We start from the raw sequence: 15,227 nt of genomic DNA on the forward strand, positions 1-15,227 counted from the left end.
GAGCTTTTACTAACAATAGGTTTTATATAACATTTTCAAATACTCCCTCCCATCCCCCACTCCACTTAATCCTTCCTGTTGTTTTATTTTCTTTCCCATTGTATTCTACCTTCATTCTCTCCCCTTTTCTGAGATCTCCCCTCATGGCCCCTTTCTTGTTTCCTGCCTTCTGTGGGTACTCCAATTTAAATACACATATCTAAAGAGTCACATCTAGGGACTGGAGAGATGGCTCAGAGGTTAAGAGACCTGACTGCTGTTCCAGAGGTCCTGAGTTCAATTCCCAGCAACCACATGCTGGCTCACACCCATCTATAATGAGATCTGGTGCTCAGAACACTATATACATAATAAATAAATTTTAAAAAATCAAACCTCTCTTTAAAAAAAAAGAGTCACACCTAATACACTTTTCTTGATACATGAAAACTATACAGCAGTGAATTATGAAAGGATTTATTGGGGAAGGGAATTGAAAAATGAGGGGAAGAAATCTATGTTGCCTTTTATCAAGATATTAAAGCATAGTTGTAATTTCATGGAAATCAACAACTTCAGATTATATCAAGCCTTCCTCTTAAACGTGTGCAATTGGCTAAATTAAGAAATTTGTGTTTACAGCCAGGCGATGATGACGCATGCCTTTAATCCCAGCACTGGGAGGCAGAGGTAGACAGATCTCTGTGAGTTCAAAGTTAGCCTGGTCTACAAGAGCTAGTTCCAGGACAGCCAGGGCTACTCAGAGAAACCCTGTCTCGATAAACCATAAAAAGAAAGAAAGAAATTTATGTTTACTACAGCCTCAAAGAATGAAAGCCTGTATCAGACCATCCTTCAGTTACTGCTTCCAGTTAGCAAATCATAAACTGAAAATAAAATTAAGTTCTTCAAAGAAGAGCTTTGTGATAGTCAGAAGTCATGTGACTTCTCATAGGACTGCTTTGCTTGATATGTTACCAAGAGAGATTAAACGGGACAGCTGTGGGGAGCAGAGAAGACATAGGAGCAGAGAAAGCGTAGCATGGCCATAGCATGAGCTGACATAGGTGGGAAGATTCTCAGACAAGATTTCAGGACTGATGTCCTGAGTCCCTTAAATGAAAAACCGCGTTGCTGTACTGCGCTCAACTTTGCTTCTTGCACAGCAGCAGACTTCCTGCTATCTCCCTCACCACCCCCAATCCTCACTAGTAAAAAATTTTTGCTCTCCCATCTTCCTGAACCCCTCCTTCTGGCAGAACTCTGTGTGGAATGTCTTCTTAAAGCCGCCAGAACCTAATCACAAAGTTCTGTGAGATGGGCAGCGGTTCCCTGTTTATCAAGCCAGCAGCCAGCTGGCCAGTTACTACATGGGCCATCAGAGCCCATGCCAGAGAAGGTAAAAGGGTGAGGGGTGACTCTTTTCATCAAGATACTTTACTTCTGTGCACATGAAATACTCCAGTGCTGTTGTCTTACACTGCTGATGCGCCTTTAGCTGTTGACTACACGGTGCGAATTAGATGGTTACACTAATGACAAATATGTAATCGCTAACTGCTTTGATTCATGGCTTTGATTTAATTCCATTGACTCCTTTTGTGAAGTTTCAGAGGTTGTAGAATACCACAGCTGCCAATGCCTTGGAAGCACTTATCAGTGTCTCTCGAGTCATGGAGACTCTAACGTCAGCTGTTTCATCAAAGGGACTTACTGATTTCAATGAAGAGCAGCTGGCAAACATAACCCCTCAGCTCTGCACTCACCCCAGAAACAGTCATGGATTCTTGGAAAAGATCTTGGTGTTACTTCTCAATACGGGTACTGACTATTTAGCTGTGTGTCTTTGACAGGTCATACACTGTCTCTGAAATGGAATGCTAACTTTAGCCCCTAAAGTGTTTACAAGCAAATTAAATGCCAAAAGTAGCCTGTAAAGGCAGAGATTTAGCTCAGAGCGCTTGTTTAGCATTCAGGGAACACTGAGTTGTGTTCCAGCACTGCAGAAAAGAATCCCTTTCTCTAATGTTGTAGCCCCTCTATCTGTGAAAGAACAAGGTTAACACAGGTAACACTTGTTTATCTTCAGGATGCTCGCTCCCAGTGCAGCATGCTACACTTGTGAGAAAAACCTGAACATAGTTATTAAAAAAGCAATCTGTAGAAGAAAACATAATACTCCTTATAAGTAAATTGTATAAAGGACTTATTTTAAATATGAGAAAAAAGACTATTTCCATGATGGTTTTTAGATTGCGGCAAATGATCAGAATAATGAAAGCAGCTAGCCCTTGCAATTGATTAAAGATTTGATAATAAAATGATTTGGGTTTATGGGTGAGGAATGTGTGTAAAGTACAGGGAAAGTGACAGGCAGTGGTGGCCCAGGCCTTTAATCCTAGCACCCAGGAGGCAGAGGCAGGCAGATCTCTAATTGAGTCCAACCTGGCCTACAGAGTGATTTCAGTACAGCCAGGACTACACAGAGAAACCTCGTCTCAAAAAACAAAACCAACAAATGAACAAAGAGTACAGGGGAAGTTTCCTAATTCTTAATTTGTGACGAATTATGGAAGCTTGTTAGACATGTTTTTATTCAAAACATTTTCTATGGTATATTTTGACAACATTATTTCCCTTCTCCTCACTCCTTCCAGGTCCTCCACCACATCTCTACCCACACAACTTCAAGTTCTCTCCAATTTCTCTTCTCTCTCAAATTCTTCAATTTCTCTTCTCCTCTCCTCTCTCTGAAAAAAAAAATCATAAAACAAACAAAACCCTAAAATTTAAAACAGAGAAACAAAAAAGAAACTTAATAAGATAGATTCTTAACCCACATGAGTATTTTTGTACATAATCTAGATGCTGTCCTGAGTATTTGACTTAAGCAGGTAACACTGAATTTACCAATAGTCTCACAATATTGTGACTTTACTTTCTTCAACTTCAGTTTTTATCTTGTTTGAGAAGTAATGTTCTTGGGTGCTGACTTGAGTACATCCTGATACACAGTACACGCACATGCATCTCTAATATTGCTAGAGAGGCCAAGACAGTCTCAAGGATCAATACATTGAATTTTTCAATTCTCAGTAAAAGAACCCTTTGGGTACTTCAGACTCATTCAAATTTATATCCACTTAGGAAATTCAGGAACCTTCGACAAGACTCAGAACCCTCCTGGCTCAGGAATGTTCTGAGGCTCAAATATATAGAACACACTTTCCCCAGTGCCTGCCACACTGTATCTTAACAGCTTCATCTGCCTGCAGTTTTTCAAACGAACTAATGGAAAGGTAGAAACTGAAAATCCAAGTGGTAAGAAAGTAAGGGACTAGCCTTTCGGCTAAAACATGGTGGTTGGTAGTAACGTTGTGTCTTCATGGACTTCTCAGTGACCACGCTTTTCAAAGGCAAAACCTAGAGGCTGTGTCACAGGATTTCAGTAGGTAAATTCCAGGAGTAACTTCCCTTTCCTTGCTACACAGTTCTCTCTGCTCACAAGCCAATTTAATATGATCACAGTATATGATAATTGGCTGTAGACCCAGACCATCCCTCTCTAGATGAATATATTCACCTTCATACTTGGATTGGGGCCCAGGAAATGATGCTGGAGGTGTGGGTAGAGGCTACAGCCAACCCCGACTCTGCCCCTGAGTCAAGGCAGCTGCATTCAGCTTGCTTTCTCTTCACCCCTGTGCACACGGCTTCAGCATGGGTTCTGGTCCCTACAACCACATCTCCCAAAGAAACCACATTTCCCAAAGCTCACTTGAACTCAATGAAAAAAAAACTTTATGCTGCTTACTTTTTCCTCTTTCCCAAGTTCCTAAGTTGAGAACACTTTATTTTGCCAGGCATTATGGCAAATGCCTTTAATCCCAGCACTCAGGAGGCAGAGGCAGGCGAATCTCTGAGTTCAAGACCAACCCGGTCTACAGAACAAGTTCCAGGATGGCCAGACCTATACGGAGAAATCCTATCTCAAAAACAAAACAAAACAAAAGTTTTTACATTTATACCAGTCAAAAATAATGGCTCATAGACTCTCTTCCCCAGGATGCCTCTACTTGCCTATTGGGTAACTCCAAAATACAATGCAAACTCGCCCTGCCTTACAACTATCCACACCCAAAGACTGAGATTGGACTTTAGTCTATTTCACCATCACTGCCCTTGCCCCAGCCCTCTGAGGTCTTGATACTACAAGGAGTTTGTGATTGCAGTGGTTTGTATAGGCTCAGCAGTGTTGTACTGGAGATTTTTATCTATACCATCCAAAACCCTGGGTAGGCAGTGTCCATAACCCTAAGAAAATCTTTGGAGGGAAGTGCTTTAATCTAGCCACAAAGAATTTACCAGAATGCAAAGGAGGGTTGGGATATGATGGATGGCCTTTTTGTGGATCTCTGGCCACAACCACAATGCAAGCAGGGCTTCCTGTCTCCATGCAGACTCATTCATTCTACTTGTCTACTTGTTCCTCTCTCTCTCTCTCTCTCTCTCTCTCTCTCTCTCTCTCTCCCTCTCTCTCTCTTCCCTTCCTCCCTTTCTCTTGTGTTTCTTTAGAGTTCTAGTTGCAACAATCCTCATACTTCTTTAATTACATGGCCTTATTCATTCTGTGTACATGCACAGGCGTGTGCCATCACACCCCTGTGGGAGACAGACAATGCAAAGAAGTGCGATGCATGTTTCTATGCATGCTTTGTGGGCTCACAATCTGGTGAGGAAGACAGAGATGTGCAAAAACGAACAGCACATGAAATGGGTGAGAGTGATGGCTGTGAGCAAGACAGAGTCTCGTGAATAGAGAAGAAAACTTCCTGATGAATATATCTGGAAGGTTCTTGTGCATGGTGGTGTAGTGAAGGCATCAGAAGCAAGGTAAGAGGGCTGACTGTGGCCCACCAGCCCTAGCCTGGATCCCTGTTGACTGAGGTTTCTCTCCTGCCTCGTTCCTGCAGTCATTAAATCCCAAAGAAATCACACAGAGGTCTTCATTAATCGTAAACTGATTGGACTAGTAGCTAAGGCTTCTTATTAACTCTTATAACTTATATTAGCACATAACTGTTGTCTGTGTTAGTCACGTGGCTTGGTACCTTTATTCGTGGAGGCAGTCACATCTTGCTTGCTCTGTGTCTGGCTTCCTCTGTGTCTGGGTGACAACTGCAGACTGAAACTTTCCTCTTCCCAGAATTCTCATTGCCACGCCTCTACTTCCGGCCTAGTTGCCCCATCTATACTTCCTGCCTGGCTACTGGCCAATCAGCATTTATTTAAAATACCAGTGACAGGGTACAGATCATTATCTCACGGCAGATCCAGCACAAAGCAGGTCATGAAGTCAAAGGAACAGAATAGCCATGGATTCGGAAGCCAGTTGATGAGGGATAGTCTTTCGGCCACAGCAGAAAAACATTGGTGCCCACAAACATGGTGACTGGCCCTCCATTTTGCCTATGAAGAGCCCCAAATCACTGGTTTCTATCATCGTTTTAATAACTTTCATATTTATTTTTTGGGGGGCATGAATGTGAAGGTCAGAGAACAGCTCTCAAGAATCAGTCCTCTCAGTCTGATTGGATACTCACCTTCCTGGACCTGGAGGGAGGGGGGAGGAACTTGAACTTCCCACAGGGCTGAGAACCCTGACTGCTCTTAGGGATAGAGAGGGAGGAGGAGGGGGAGAGGGGAGTGGGAGGGTATTGGGAGGAGGGGCGGAAATGGAAACTTTCATAATTTAATAAACTTTGAAAAAAAAAAAAAAAGAATCAGTCCTCTCCCTCCACCTTGTGACATCCAGAGTTCAAACCCAAGTTGTCAGGTTTGTGTATGTACAAGAGCCTCTGCCTGCTGAGCCATTGCACCAGCCCCACATAGAAACCGTTTTCAGTCTTCTTTCCAAAGAGGACAGAAGCCTATCTGGGAAACAGAGAAGGGTCTGAAGTGGGGCCCAGACTTGACAACTGTACTTCGAGCTCCTGTGGGTCTTATTATTATGCTGGGAAAAATACAAAAACATGGGTTTGACATGTACTCATGTCAGTGCACACACTGCGGACCTAGGGACCTCCGTGGTCTTAGACTCCCACAGTGTCTCGAGCACAGGAGTTTCACCGGTGTCTTAGCTAACCTTCCAATACAACCCCCAATCCTTGGCAAACAGAAGAGGAGATAGGAAAAGTCTGGAAGTTTAACACGGTCCCCTGACCTTCCCAGCCAGCTGTGCCATCACATTGGAATATAGGAAAAGCACGATTTCAGCTATGTCCCAGGTACACTACGGGAGCATCTTTTTACAGGATGTTTTGTGTCTTCAGAAAACATGGTTTCTGGAGCTGCCAAGGTTCAGGGGGGAGAACACTTGTGCCCAAACACATGCCCCCTGAGCTCCGTTCCTAGGGCCCACATGGTAGAAGGACAGAACTAACTCTTGAAAGTTGTCCTCTGACCTCCACACACTTGCCAGAGTGGGCACACGTGTACACACAAACAAATGTATAATATGAAAGAATAAAAGAAGGAAGAAAGGAAGACAGGAAGGAAGGTTGGTTGGTTCATCCTAACACCCTCCACTTTCTGCCAGTCTTTTACAGCTCTGGGAACACTTTTACATCTACCATCCCTTCTAAGAAAATGATACAGTGCACGGAAGATGTAGATGTTAAAATCTACCCTCTGTACACTGTGCTCTATGGGGTTCAACAACTTGCCCCCGGTCAGACAACTTGAGCAGGTGCGAAATTTGCCCCCTCTGGAGCCCAGGTCCTACTTCTGTGCAGTAATGCAGAAGGGCAGCATGAAGGCATTTTTCTCTCCTTGTAAAAGAGAAAAACGAAGGATGGGGAATTATTGAAACACACCTCAGTCATTCTGCAGTCAGCGCATTGTTTCTCCACTAGAAACACCCCGTTGATTTTTAAATCCCTTTAAACCTCCCTGGCACCTGTATGGCCCCGATCCAAAAATTATTACCGAATCCCTTGCTCGTGCTTTTTACATTTAACCTCATAGGAGTTTCAGTGATCGTGACTCCTGGTTTAGTGGAGAATTTAGGGGCCTCCAGGACTTTCCTTCTTCCATGGAAGCTAGAATCATGTAGCACTAGAACCTCAATATAAGAATGTATTTGTTTCACCCTACCCCTCTTTTTCTTAGCCAAGTACACACACATACACACACACACACACACACACACACACACACACACACACACACGCTAGTTCTCATAGGTTTTAAAAAAGTGTAACCACACAAGCTCGTGTTGTTTCTGGATGTCAGTGTCTCTGAAATATTGATGAAAAGAGTCAGAGGAAGGTGACGTGGGGAGGTCATCAGGGTTAGTTGCTCATACTACATGATACAGCTTCTTTTCAGGGCAAACATTGAGGCTGCAAACATAATGAGAACTTCCCAGCAAATTCATTATAACAAAGCTTACTGCAAGCTCTCTGGGCACAAAAATAGACCCAAGGAAAGTGACTCCCACATAAGACCTAATTAAATACTTTGATGTCAGAAAGGAGAGCTAGGAGGATTGGAAAGTCAAGTCAGACCAATGTGAAGGGCCTACATTCACATGAAAAGAGAAAGAGAGAGATAGATCCCGTCCCCTCCTCTCTCCCTCTCTCCTCCTGCCATCTCTTCCCCATCCTTCTCTCCTTTCCTTCTGTTCCATGAAGGAAGAGTAAGCCTCGGGAACAATGAGCTGTAAATTCTTCAGCCAATTAGCCCAGTGACTTACTACTGTTTCTAATGCACAGAATGTCACAGGCTGTTTTGCAGCCGCCCCAAGTCGGTTTGTTAATAACAGGAAGCTAGCACTTCTCAGTACAGTGGATCAAGCTACACGTGAAAATAAATGCAAAAAACCTGGAGGGGAATAGCAGCAGACCAAGAGCAGCCTTGATTTAATTTAACATTTGGGGTCCACACACATGAGCGTTTTAGTAGGCTTCATGGTGGAAGTTGCTGTCATTTGTAAAATATTCTGGCCAATTAGCTAATAGTGTGCTTGGATTTCTCCTGTTTTGATACAGTAATACTAAGTACATTGTGAAGCCCAATTATACAAATCATCCCCATATGCCATACCAGTCTTTCTTTATGAACTGTGTTTATAAATCCTGTGTGAGGAAATGTGTACTTCAGCAATTTAGACCATGTGTAAAAACATAGCCAATGGGATTGTCAAGAAAACAAGTTCCAGTGTAGGAAATCCTAATGTGCTCGGCTGGAATAACAGGGGGGTGCCGGGAGGGCCCTGGTGCTGGGAGGGGAGGGCCATGGTGCCGGGAGGGGAGGGCCATGGTGCCGGGAGGGCGATGGTCTGCTCTGTGGACTCGTGGCTCTACAGTGTTTAACCAATTTAGGAGCTTCCACTTCCCCTTCTGTTGTTTTGTTCTTTTCTTTTAGGATCCAACCTTGGAGTTTTTGAGAAAATTTGGGATTGGTTTTCTCTCGGGGACAATGGGCTCAGTCTTTAACATCCCCTTTGATGTTGCCAAGAGTAGGATCCAAGGGCCCCAGCCGGTTCCTGGAGAGATCAAGTACAGAAACTGCTTTAAAACAATGGCTACAGTCTACCAGGAAGAAGGGTAACAGATTGTTCCTTCAATAAATGTGCAAGGCTCAAGGGTTGTTGTTGAAACAGTCTTGTCTGTTTTGATGAGAGCCAGTGGGCCTTCCTAGGCTGGCCTTATGTCTAAGGAGGTCTGTGGAATCTATGACAAGCTTTGCAAGGCCACAGAGTAATGAGATGTTGGCACAGTGTCCTCCCACCAGCATGACCATGCTGAGAGGCACGGCTATACAAAACTCTGAAAGTTTGCCTGAGACTGCTCAGATGAATTCTTTACCTGTCAACGTGCATGATGTTACTGTATGTTGTATGTCTTATTGGCATGCAGGCAGCATACTTGTCTTCTGCCTGAAAAGCTAATCCGAATATTGTCTAACTATGTGCTCCTAAAAGATCTAATATTAACATTCTGAAAATCTGGATATTTAAATTTTTAAGTATTTGACTTTTAAAATCTTTTTTCTAAGTTTTAGTTTCTCAAGTAAACAAGTGACACTTTATTATTTCGACCTAAACTGCATCGTATTTCCCAAGTGAAGACTGGGCTTGCAGTCTTTTAAATTCAATTACAAACGTCGTTTTTGCCCATATACATGGCTCTCTTGAAAGCAAGAACCATCTCACTGATGAAAGGCGTGCTTCTGATTGGACAGGACCAACACAGCCTGTAATAAAGAACTGATTTACTTTCCCTTCATCTAATTAGCTGCAGCAAATACCGAGCCAGATACTGTCAGGTTGGGGGTGGGTATAATTTCAAGTAGTTTCTTTGCAAATGCTGAGGGAGGCTCTCAGTGAAGCTGGGGCCTAACTACTTATGTCCAGAGTAAGAATGTTGCTCCCTTCTCTCTCTTCCGTTACAGGTTTCTAGCCTTATACAAAGGCTTGCTTCCCAAGGTGATGAGACTTGGACCAGGTAATGATGCTCTGACTACTTACGTCCTTCCCTCTTTACTGTTCTGGCATCTCTGCTTTGGTTGCCTATGAGACTCAGCAACACCACAGAAGTTTACCACACTGGGGGAGAGTAAAAATGTTAGGACCAAAGTTATCAGTTCAAGCTACAGAAAGCATCCACTAAAAACACTCTAGCTTTGTTTAAAAATACTACTTACGGCTTTGCTGGAGGCCAATGAGCGCCATCGTTATGTCAATGGGAAAAGATCCATAGCCACCCAAGCCTGAGTGAGCTCCAAGTCACACACAGTGACTTCAGGCTGAGTAGAGGATTTCACAGAGAAAGCCATCTGCTAAAATTCTCCCTTGGGTTCCAGGCTCAATCTTGTTCCTGCCTCACCTTCATTTCCAAAAGATGAAAGGAAGAGGGCTTGCTTTCCTGAGCATCAAGAGTTCCCTGAACCTCTCTTCCAGTCACTTCTGTGAAGTGAAGCACTCACTTGTCCCAGACTCCATCAGTTTGGTAGTAAAGGCTCCTGGCTTGCGGACAGGAGACCACAAAAAGGAAGGAAGGAAGGGAGGGAGGGAGGGAGGGAGAGAGAGAGAGAGAGAGAGAGGAAGAAAGGAAGGAAGCAAGAAAGAAAGAAAACCGACATTCGCACAGGGAGAGTCAGCTGCCTCTATGTAAACAGATAAGAAAATAGCTGCTGGAGACTCAGCCGCCTGGGCAAATAGCCCTGGATTACAGGCCACCCTATGATTAAGTATGAACATATGTTCTAGACCGCACAGACTTTTTTCTTTGACCAGATCTCGTGCCCCTCCTTAGACAAGCTGGTAGTCTTCTCTGGAACATTCTCTCCTCCCTTTGCTGTTCCTCCATTTTAACATCCACAGCCTCCTGTATTCCCACAAGTGTGTGTACATTTGAATCTCCCATCTGGAAAAGGGACGGATCTCCCCACCTTAGAGAGAGAACGGCCAGCAGCACGTGAGCTGGAGCTGGAGAACAGCTCACACGCTCTCCTACCCCAACCCCTGTGGGCACCTTCATAGCTGCGATCTAGACCTGCCTCCTGTCAATCACCGGCCCACATGTCAAAACCAACTGAGGAATAAAAACCTTTGGCAGGGCTGTGCATCTCAGCAAACACTAAAGACCAGAGAGCAGACCTAACACTAGTGAAAATCACAGGTCCAGCCCAGGCCATCTTTCTCAAAGAGCAGGGATGAAAAGGGTAACCGAGGAGAATGTAGCTAAAGTGGTAATAATCCCCTGGAACCTTGAACCAAAACTCAAAACTCTTACTTTGGCCCCAAGTTCTGTTAGAGGCTTTCAAATGTTTGCGTGAGTTTTAAATAATTCTCCGTGAGGGGCTCTAAGTTGCTGTGGTGTTAAGTGTGACGGAAAGGGTTGTTGTGCTACTGCCCAGCCTAAACCAAACTGTGAAGTACCAGTAACCTAGTGGAAACACCTGGCCTCTCCTTCATTTCAAAAGTGCGAGTCCTGGGAACATCAAAGGGAGGACTTTAGAGGAGAAAGGTGGAGTTTTGAGTTAAGGCCAAGCATATTTAAAGGAGAAAAGAAGATAGCATAAAAGAAAATGGGGAGCAGAGAGACAGCTCAGTGGGTAAAGATGCTTCCCACTAACCTGGCAGCATGAGTGGCTTCCCCCAGGGCCTGCATGGTGGAAGGAGAGAAGAAACCCTGTAAGCAGTCCTCTGACTGCCACCCTCTCCCTGGCACGGAGGCAGGCACATATACGGAATGGTGTGGGGTTTTCTAAAATGAAATTCAAAAATTAAGCTTAAGATACAGAGAGTGGGGGCTGGAGGTAGCTCGATGATGGAGCATCACAAGTGAGGAAAGAGGGAAGGAGAAAAGCAAGAGGATTGGAGGGAGGGAGGGAGGGAGGGAAGAGATGAAGGAAAGAAAGCAAGTGGGGCACCCGGATTTTTCATCCTTCATCCTAGAGAACCATTTCATCTTGTTTTTGTAGATGTTTTAGCAGCTCAATGTGGCTAACAATGTCTCTGATTTCTCCTCTAGACCTCACTAGTCTGAAAATCAAAGTAGTCTCTCTCTCTCTCTCTCTCTCTCTCTCTCTCTCTCTCTCTCTCTCTCTCTCTCTCTCTCTCCCCTGTCTTGGTGGGGGCATGGAGAGCATGCATGAACATGCTTTACATTGTGAACAGTTAGTAAAAGTAAATGCAGTGAGCATGCACACACACAGATACACACACAAACACAGACACACAGACACACAGACACACACACACACACACACACCACACAAAACCCTCTGTAGGGTTTCTTGTTTGTTCATTTGTTTGTATTTTTAGAATTCAAGGAGAGTTTTACCAGCTGACCGGAGTTTAATAGAGTATCTCCATGGGTTAAAAATGAAAATTACAGGCAGATAATTATCTTTGGTTTATAGTTACACAAACATGTGCAGCCTGTAGGTTTTTTTTTAATCATATGGCAGCGTGTGCAAAATAGCTAAGATCCAAATCAAGTTCCTTTTCTTTCCAAGAGATCAACCTTCCACCCATGCAGCCAAGCCTGTTCTAAGTCATGCTCTGAGTTTTTGTCCACATTTGGGTTTTGTAATTCTTTTTTTTTTCACATAGGCCATTCTAAGTCGCAGAATGCATCCTCTTTGCGACATCAGGCGGTGTTTGCTAGGCTAATGCTTGCCCCAGAGTGCAGGTGTCCAGCATCCTCTGTGCTTATTTTCCTGAGTCGTATTCCTGTTGATGTCTTTGACAGCAAACCACTTCCCAACCAGTTACACAGCATTCTCATCTAAGACAAAGGGTGGCCCCACACCACCCAACTCTACCTCCAAATGTTCAAGTTCAAATCTGCACACATCTGAGGCAGAGAAGTGGAATGATGCTTAGCTCCCAACTTGCTTTTGTTAAGTTTTGCAAAGCAGTGTTTTAAGACATTCAGAAAGTATTTTCCAAACAGCACAATCCAGTTTAAAAGTCAGACGTGTCTGTCAAAGCACAGTCTTGGCGAATTCTTTCTTAAATGCAACGAAGACAATGCCAATTATGTCTAAAAATGAGAAATCTTTTGGCTAGATGTAAGAATCTGAACGTTTTTTGTTCGCAGAAAAGTCACATGCCTTTACATGACTAAATATGTCTTTATTTATTTACTTTTTTAAAGCTGAAAAAGTGCCTGAAAAAGAATCTGATGAGAAATGATGAAAGTTGCAGAAACTCATAGGGAAAAAAAAAATGCATTTGGAAACACAAGATGGTCTTGATTTCACTCTGAGAATTTTCCACAGTTGTTGTTTTCTATCTGTGCCTCTGAGCTCCAGAACTGATGATTCCAAAAGCCCCTGTCTGATAAGGCCTCCTGCGCCTCTGTGGCATGGGGTGGAAGCCGGGAGCAGTGTCGATGCCTTTTCTCAGAACTCTGATGAGATGCAGCTTTTCTCTCTCCTAGGTGGCGCAGTGATGCTGTTGGTGTATGAACACACCTATGCATGGCTACAGGAAAACTGGTGATGTGCTAAGAAAAGTCTCCCCTTGACAACGGACATGTGATCTGCAGTCCCATGAAGAGAAGACATGTACTGCAAAGAGGGAAGACAGCCTATTCTGATAGTTTAGAAAGTTAGACAGATTGACATGGCAAGACCCACTGTGTGTGCAGGAAGCAGTGGGGTGTGTAAGTTAAGTAGGAGTGGGGTCCAGATCAGATACAGCTCATAAAAGCTATACAACTCACACTGCTTCCCAATGAAAACTCGTTTAATAATCTTTCTGAGCAGTCTATAAATACTTAAATTCCTAAAGATAAATTGTTCTGTGGCTAATTCCCTGAGAATTATTCAAAGAAAGACTGAGTTATAAGCCAAACTTTAAAAGTTTCTATAATGACTATTTTTTTCATAAATCATATTTTAAAAGAGAAGAAAGAAAAAAATTTAAATATACCAAAACAGCCTTTTAAGAATGTTTAATTTTGTGAGTGCTGTGTTAAAATGTGAGTCTACCAGTTTTCTTTAGTAATAACACACAGTTAGGGTCTGTTTTCTTAAACCTATTTTGTATTTTACATGGTGGTTTAACTGGGTTATTTTTAAATCATGCTATTTGAAGTCTTTTATTACAAATAGAATACACGGTGTTATAGTAAACAGATTCCCTTTACATAATTCATTTTGAAGACAAGTTTTATTACTGAAATATTTTTATGTTAAGTCACAAACTGGACACACTCCTTGGGCCCCTCTCTGTTTCCTATATTTGCCTCCAAACACCTCTGTCCTGAGCCCTTACCTATGCCATCCTTAAAAAGGATGTAGGGAAATAAAACTGTTCTCCAGATTCTTGGGTGTAAGTGGCATCTTTAAGTATAAAATCAACAGTCTAAGATATTAAAATGTCTATGATAAAGGGAAAATCTTTCAAAATGAAATTACATTCTTAGCATTTCCAGGCACACCTGCACGAACATGCACTCAAAAAAATACAGCTTTTTGGTCTTGATATACCCAGAGTTGATTTTTAAGCCTGCAGCCTCAAATGAGACGACTTCAGTAGCTAAAGTCAACAACAAAAACAAATGTCGGCATGTTTTAGATGGCACCTGCTCTTAACTACTACTGTGGGGTATTTCTACTATGGGGGATTCTCACCAAAACATTTTGAAAATAAACAGTAAAAATGACATGGTAATTATTTGTATTTATTAATTTAGAGCATTTGAAGTATAAAAATAAAAGGCTTTTAACATACTGTATATACATACATAGCCTTCTGTTGTACATCTTTTCCAACATGCTTTTTTTTTCTCATTTGTATGTTAGCCCAATATTCAATATGTGAGTCACTAGAAACAGAAAGCCAGGAGCAGAAGTTTATGTCGTGTGATGGCTTTCTGTCCTTGAAGGTGCTACACGCTGGCACCCTGTGGAAGAGGGCTCAAGGCACAGCACCGGATGGAAAGGGGAGCACAAAGAGTGCACGTGCCAATCAGAAGTCTACCCTGGGAGAGTCAAGGCGAGGGCACTAACACTGGCCAACAGTAACAGCTCTAAAGACCAAGCAGTCCTGGCTCCACTGTTTTCCTGGTCTCAGTTTTTAAAGTGGCTTCAAATCCTAAGTGGCCAGGAGTAGCTAACTCTGTTTAGACTTTCTGTTGTCTTAAAAATTGTTCCATGTGGATTTACTGCAATTAATTAAAAACCTGGGGAGAAAAGAGAAAATGGAAAGGAAAACTTTGACACTATTAATATTAATTTCTTAAAATACAAAAAAAACAGAAAAATATAAATAACAATAAGCTTTCTTAATTTAGATAAGGAAAATAACATTATTAGTTGTGTTTCCATACAAACAATTGATATTTTTCAACACCCCTAAGAGCCACCTAAAAACATTAGATAAAGAATAATTCTGTACCTTAAGTCAATTTTTCTGGATGGCAAGTTCCTCTACTCCATGCTTTGCAAGTCTCCTCCAAAACATTGGATTGAATCTTTGTGCCATTCGGGTATGGCCTGTGTTCTCACCACACTGGAAACTCCAGACGTCAACGGGGAGTTTTACAAGATCAAAGGGATGCTATGGCCCTGAGAGTTCATCGGCTCCTTCTGCTTTTCTTCTCCTGAAGTTATAATCCTGTTTGTAGCTGTGAATGCCGGTTGCTTTAGAAAGAAATGCAGTATGAAGCTCTCTATAAGACATCTGCTGTTTGAAAAAAAAAAAACCAGTTCCTTGAACATAACTC

At 42.7% G+C, this 15,227-nt stretch overlaps 1 protein-coding gene across 1 annotated transcript in view; it reads left to right on the forward strand.

Moving 5' to 3' along the window:
* The window catches only part of Slc25a21 (solute carrier family 25 member 21), a 490,942-nt gene extending 476,777 nt beyond the window's left edge, over positions 1 to 14,165 (forward strand). Inside the window, exons 8-10 of the mRNA XM_048415663.3 lie at positions 8,407 to 8,588; positions 9,436 to 9,488; positions 12,936 to 14,165. Coding sequence (XP_048271620.1) covers positions 8,407 to 8,588; positions 9,436 to 9,488; positions 12,936 to 12,997 — 297 coding nt within the window. The 3' untranslated portion in view covers positions 12,998 to 14,165. The remainder of the gene's footprint in view (positions 1 to 8,406; positions 8,589 to 9,435; positions 9,489 to 12,935) is intronic.
* The last annotated feature ends 1,062 nt before the right edge of the window (positions 14,166 to 15,227 follow it).

Source organism: Myodes glareolus, chromosome 11 (assembly GCF_982192425.1).
Source record: "Myodes glareolus chromosome 11, mMyoGla1.1, whole genome shotgun sequence".
Classification (NCBI taxonomy): Eukaryota; Metazoa; Chordata; class Mammalia; order Rodentia; family Cricetidae; genus Myodes; species Myodes glareolus.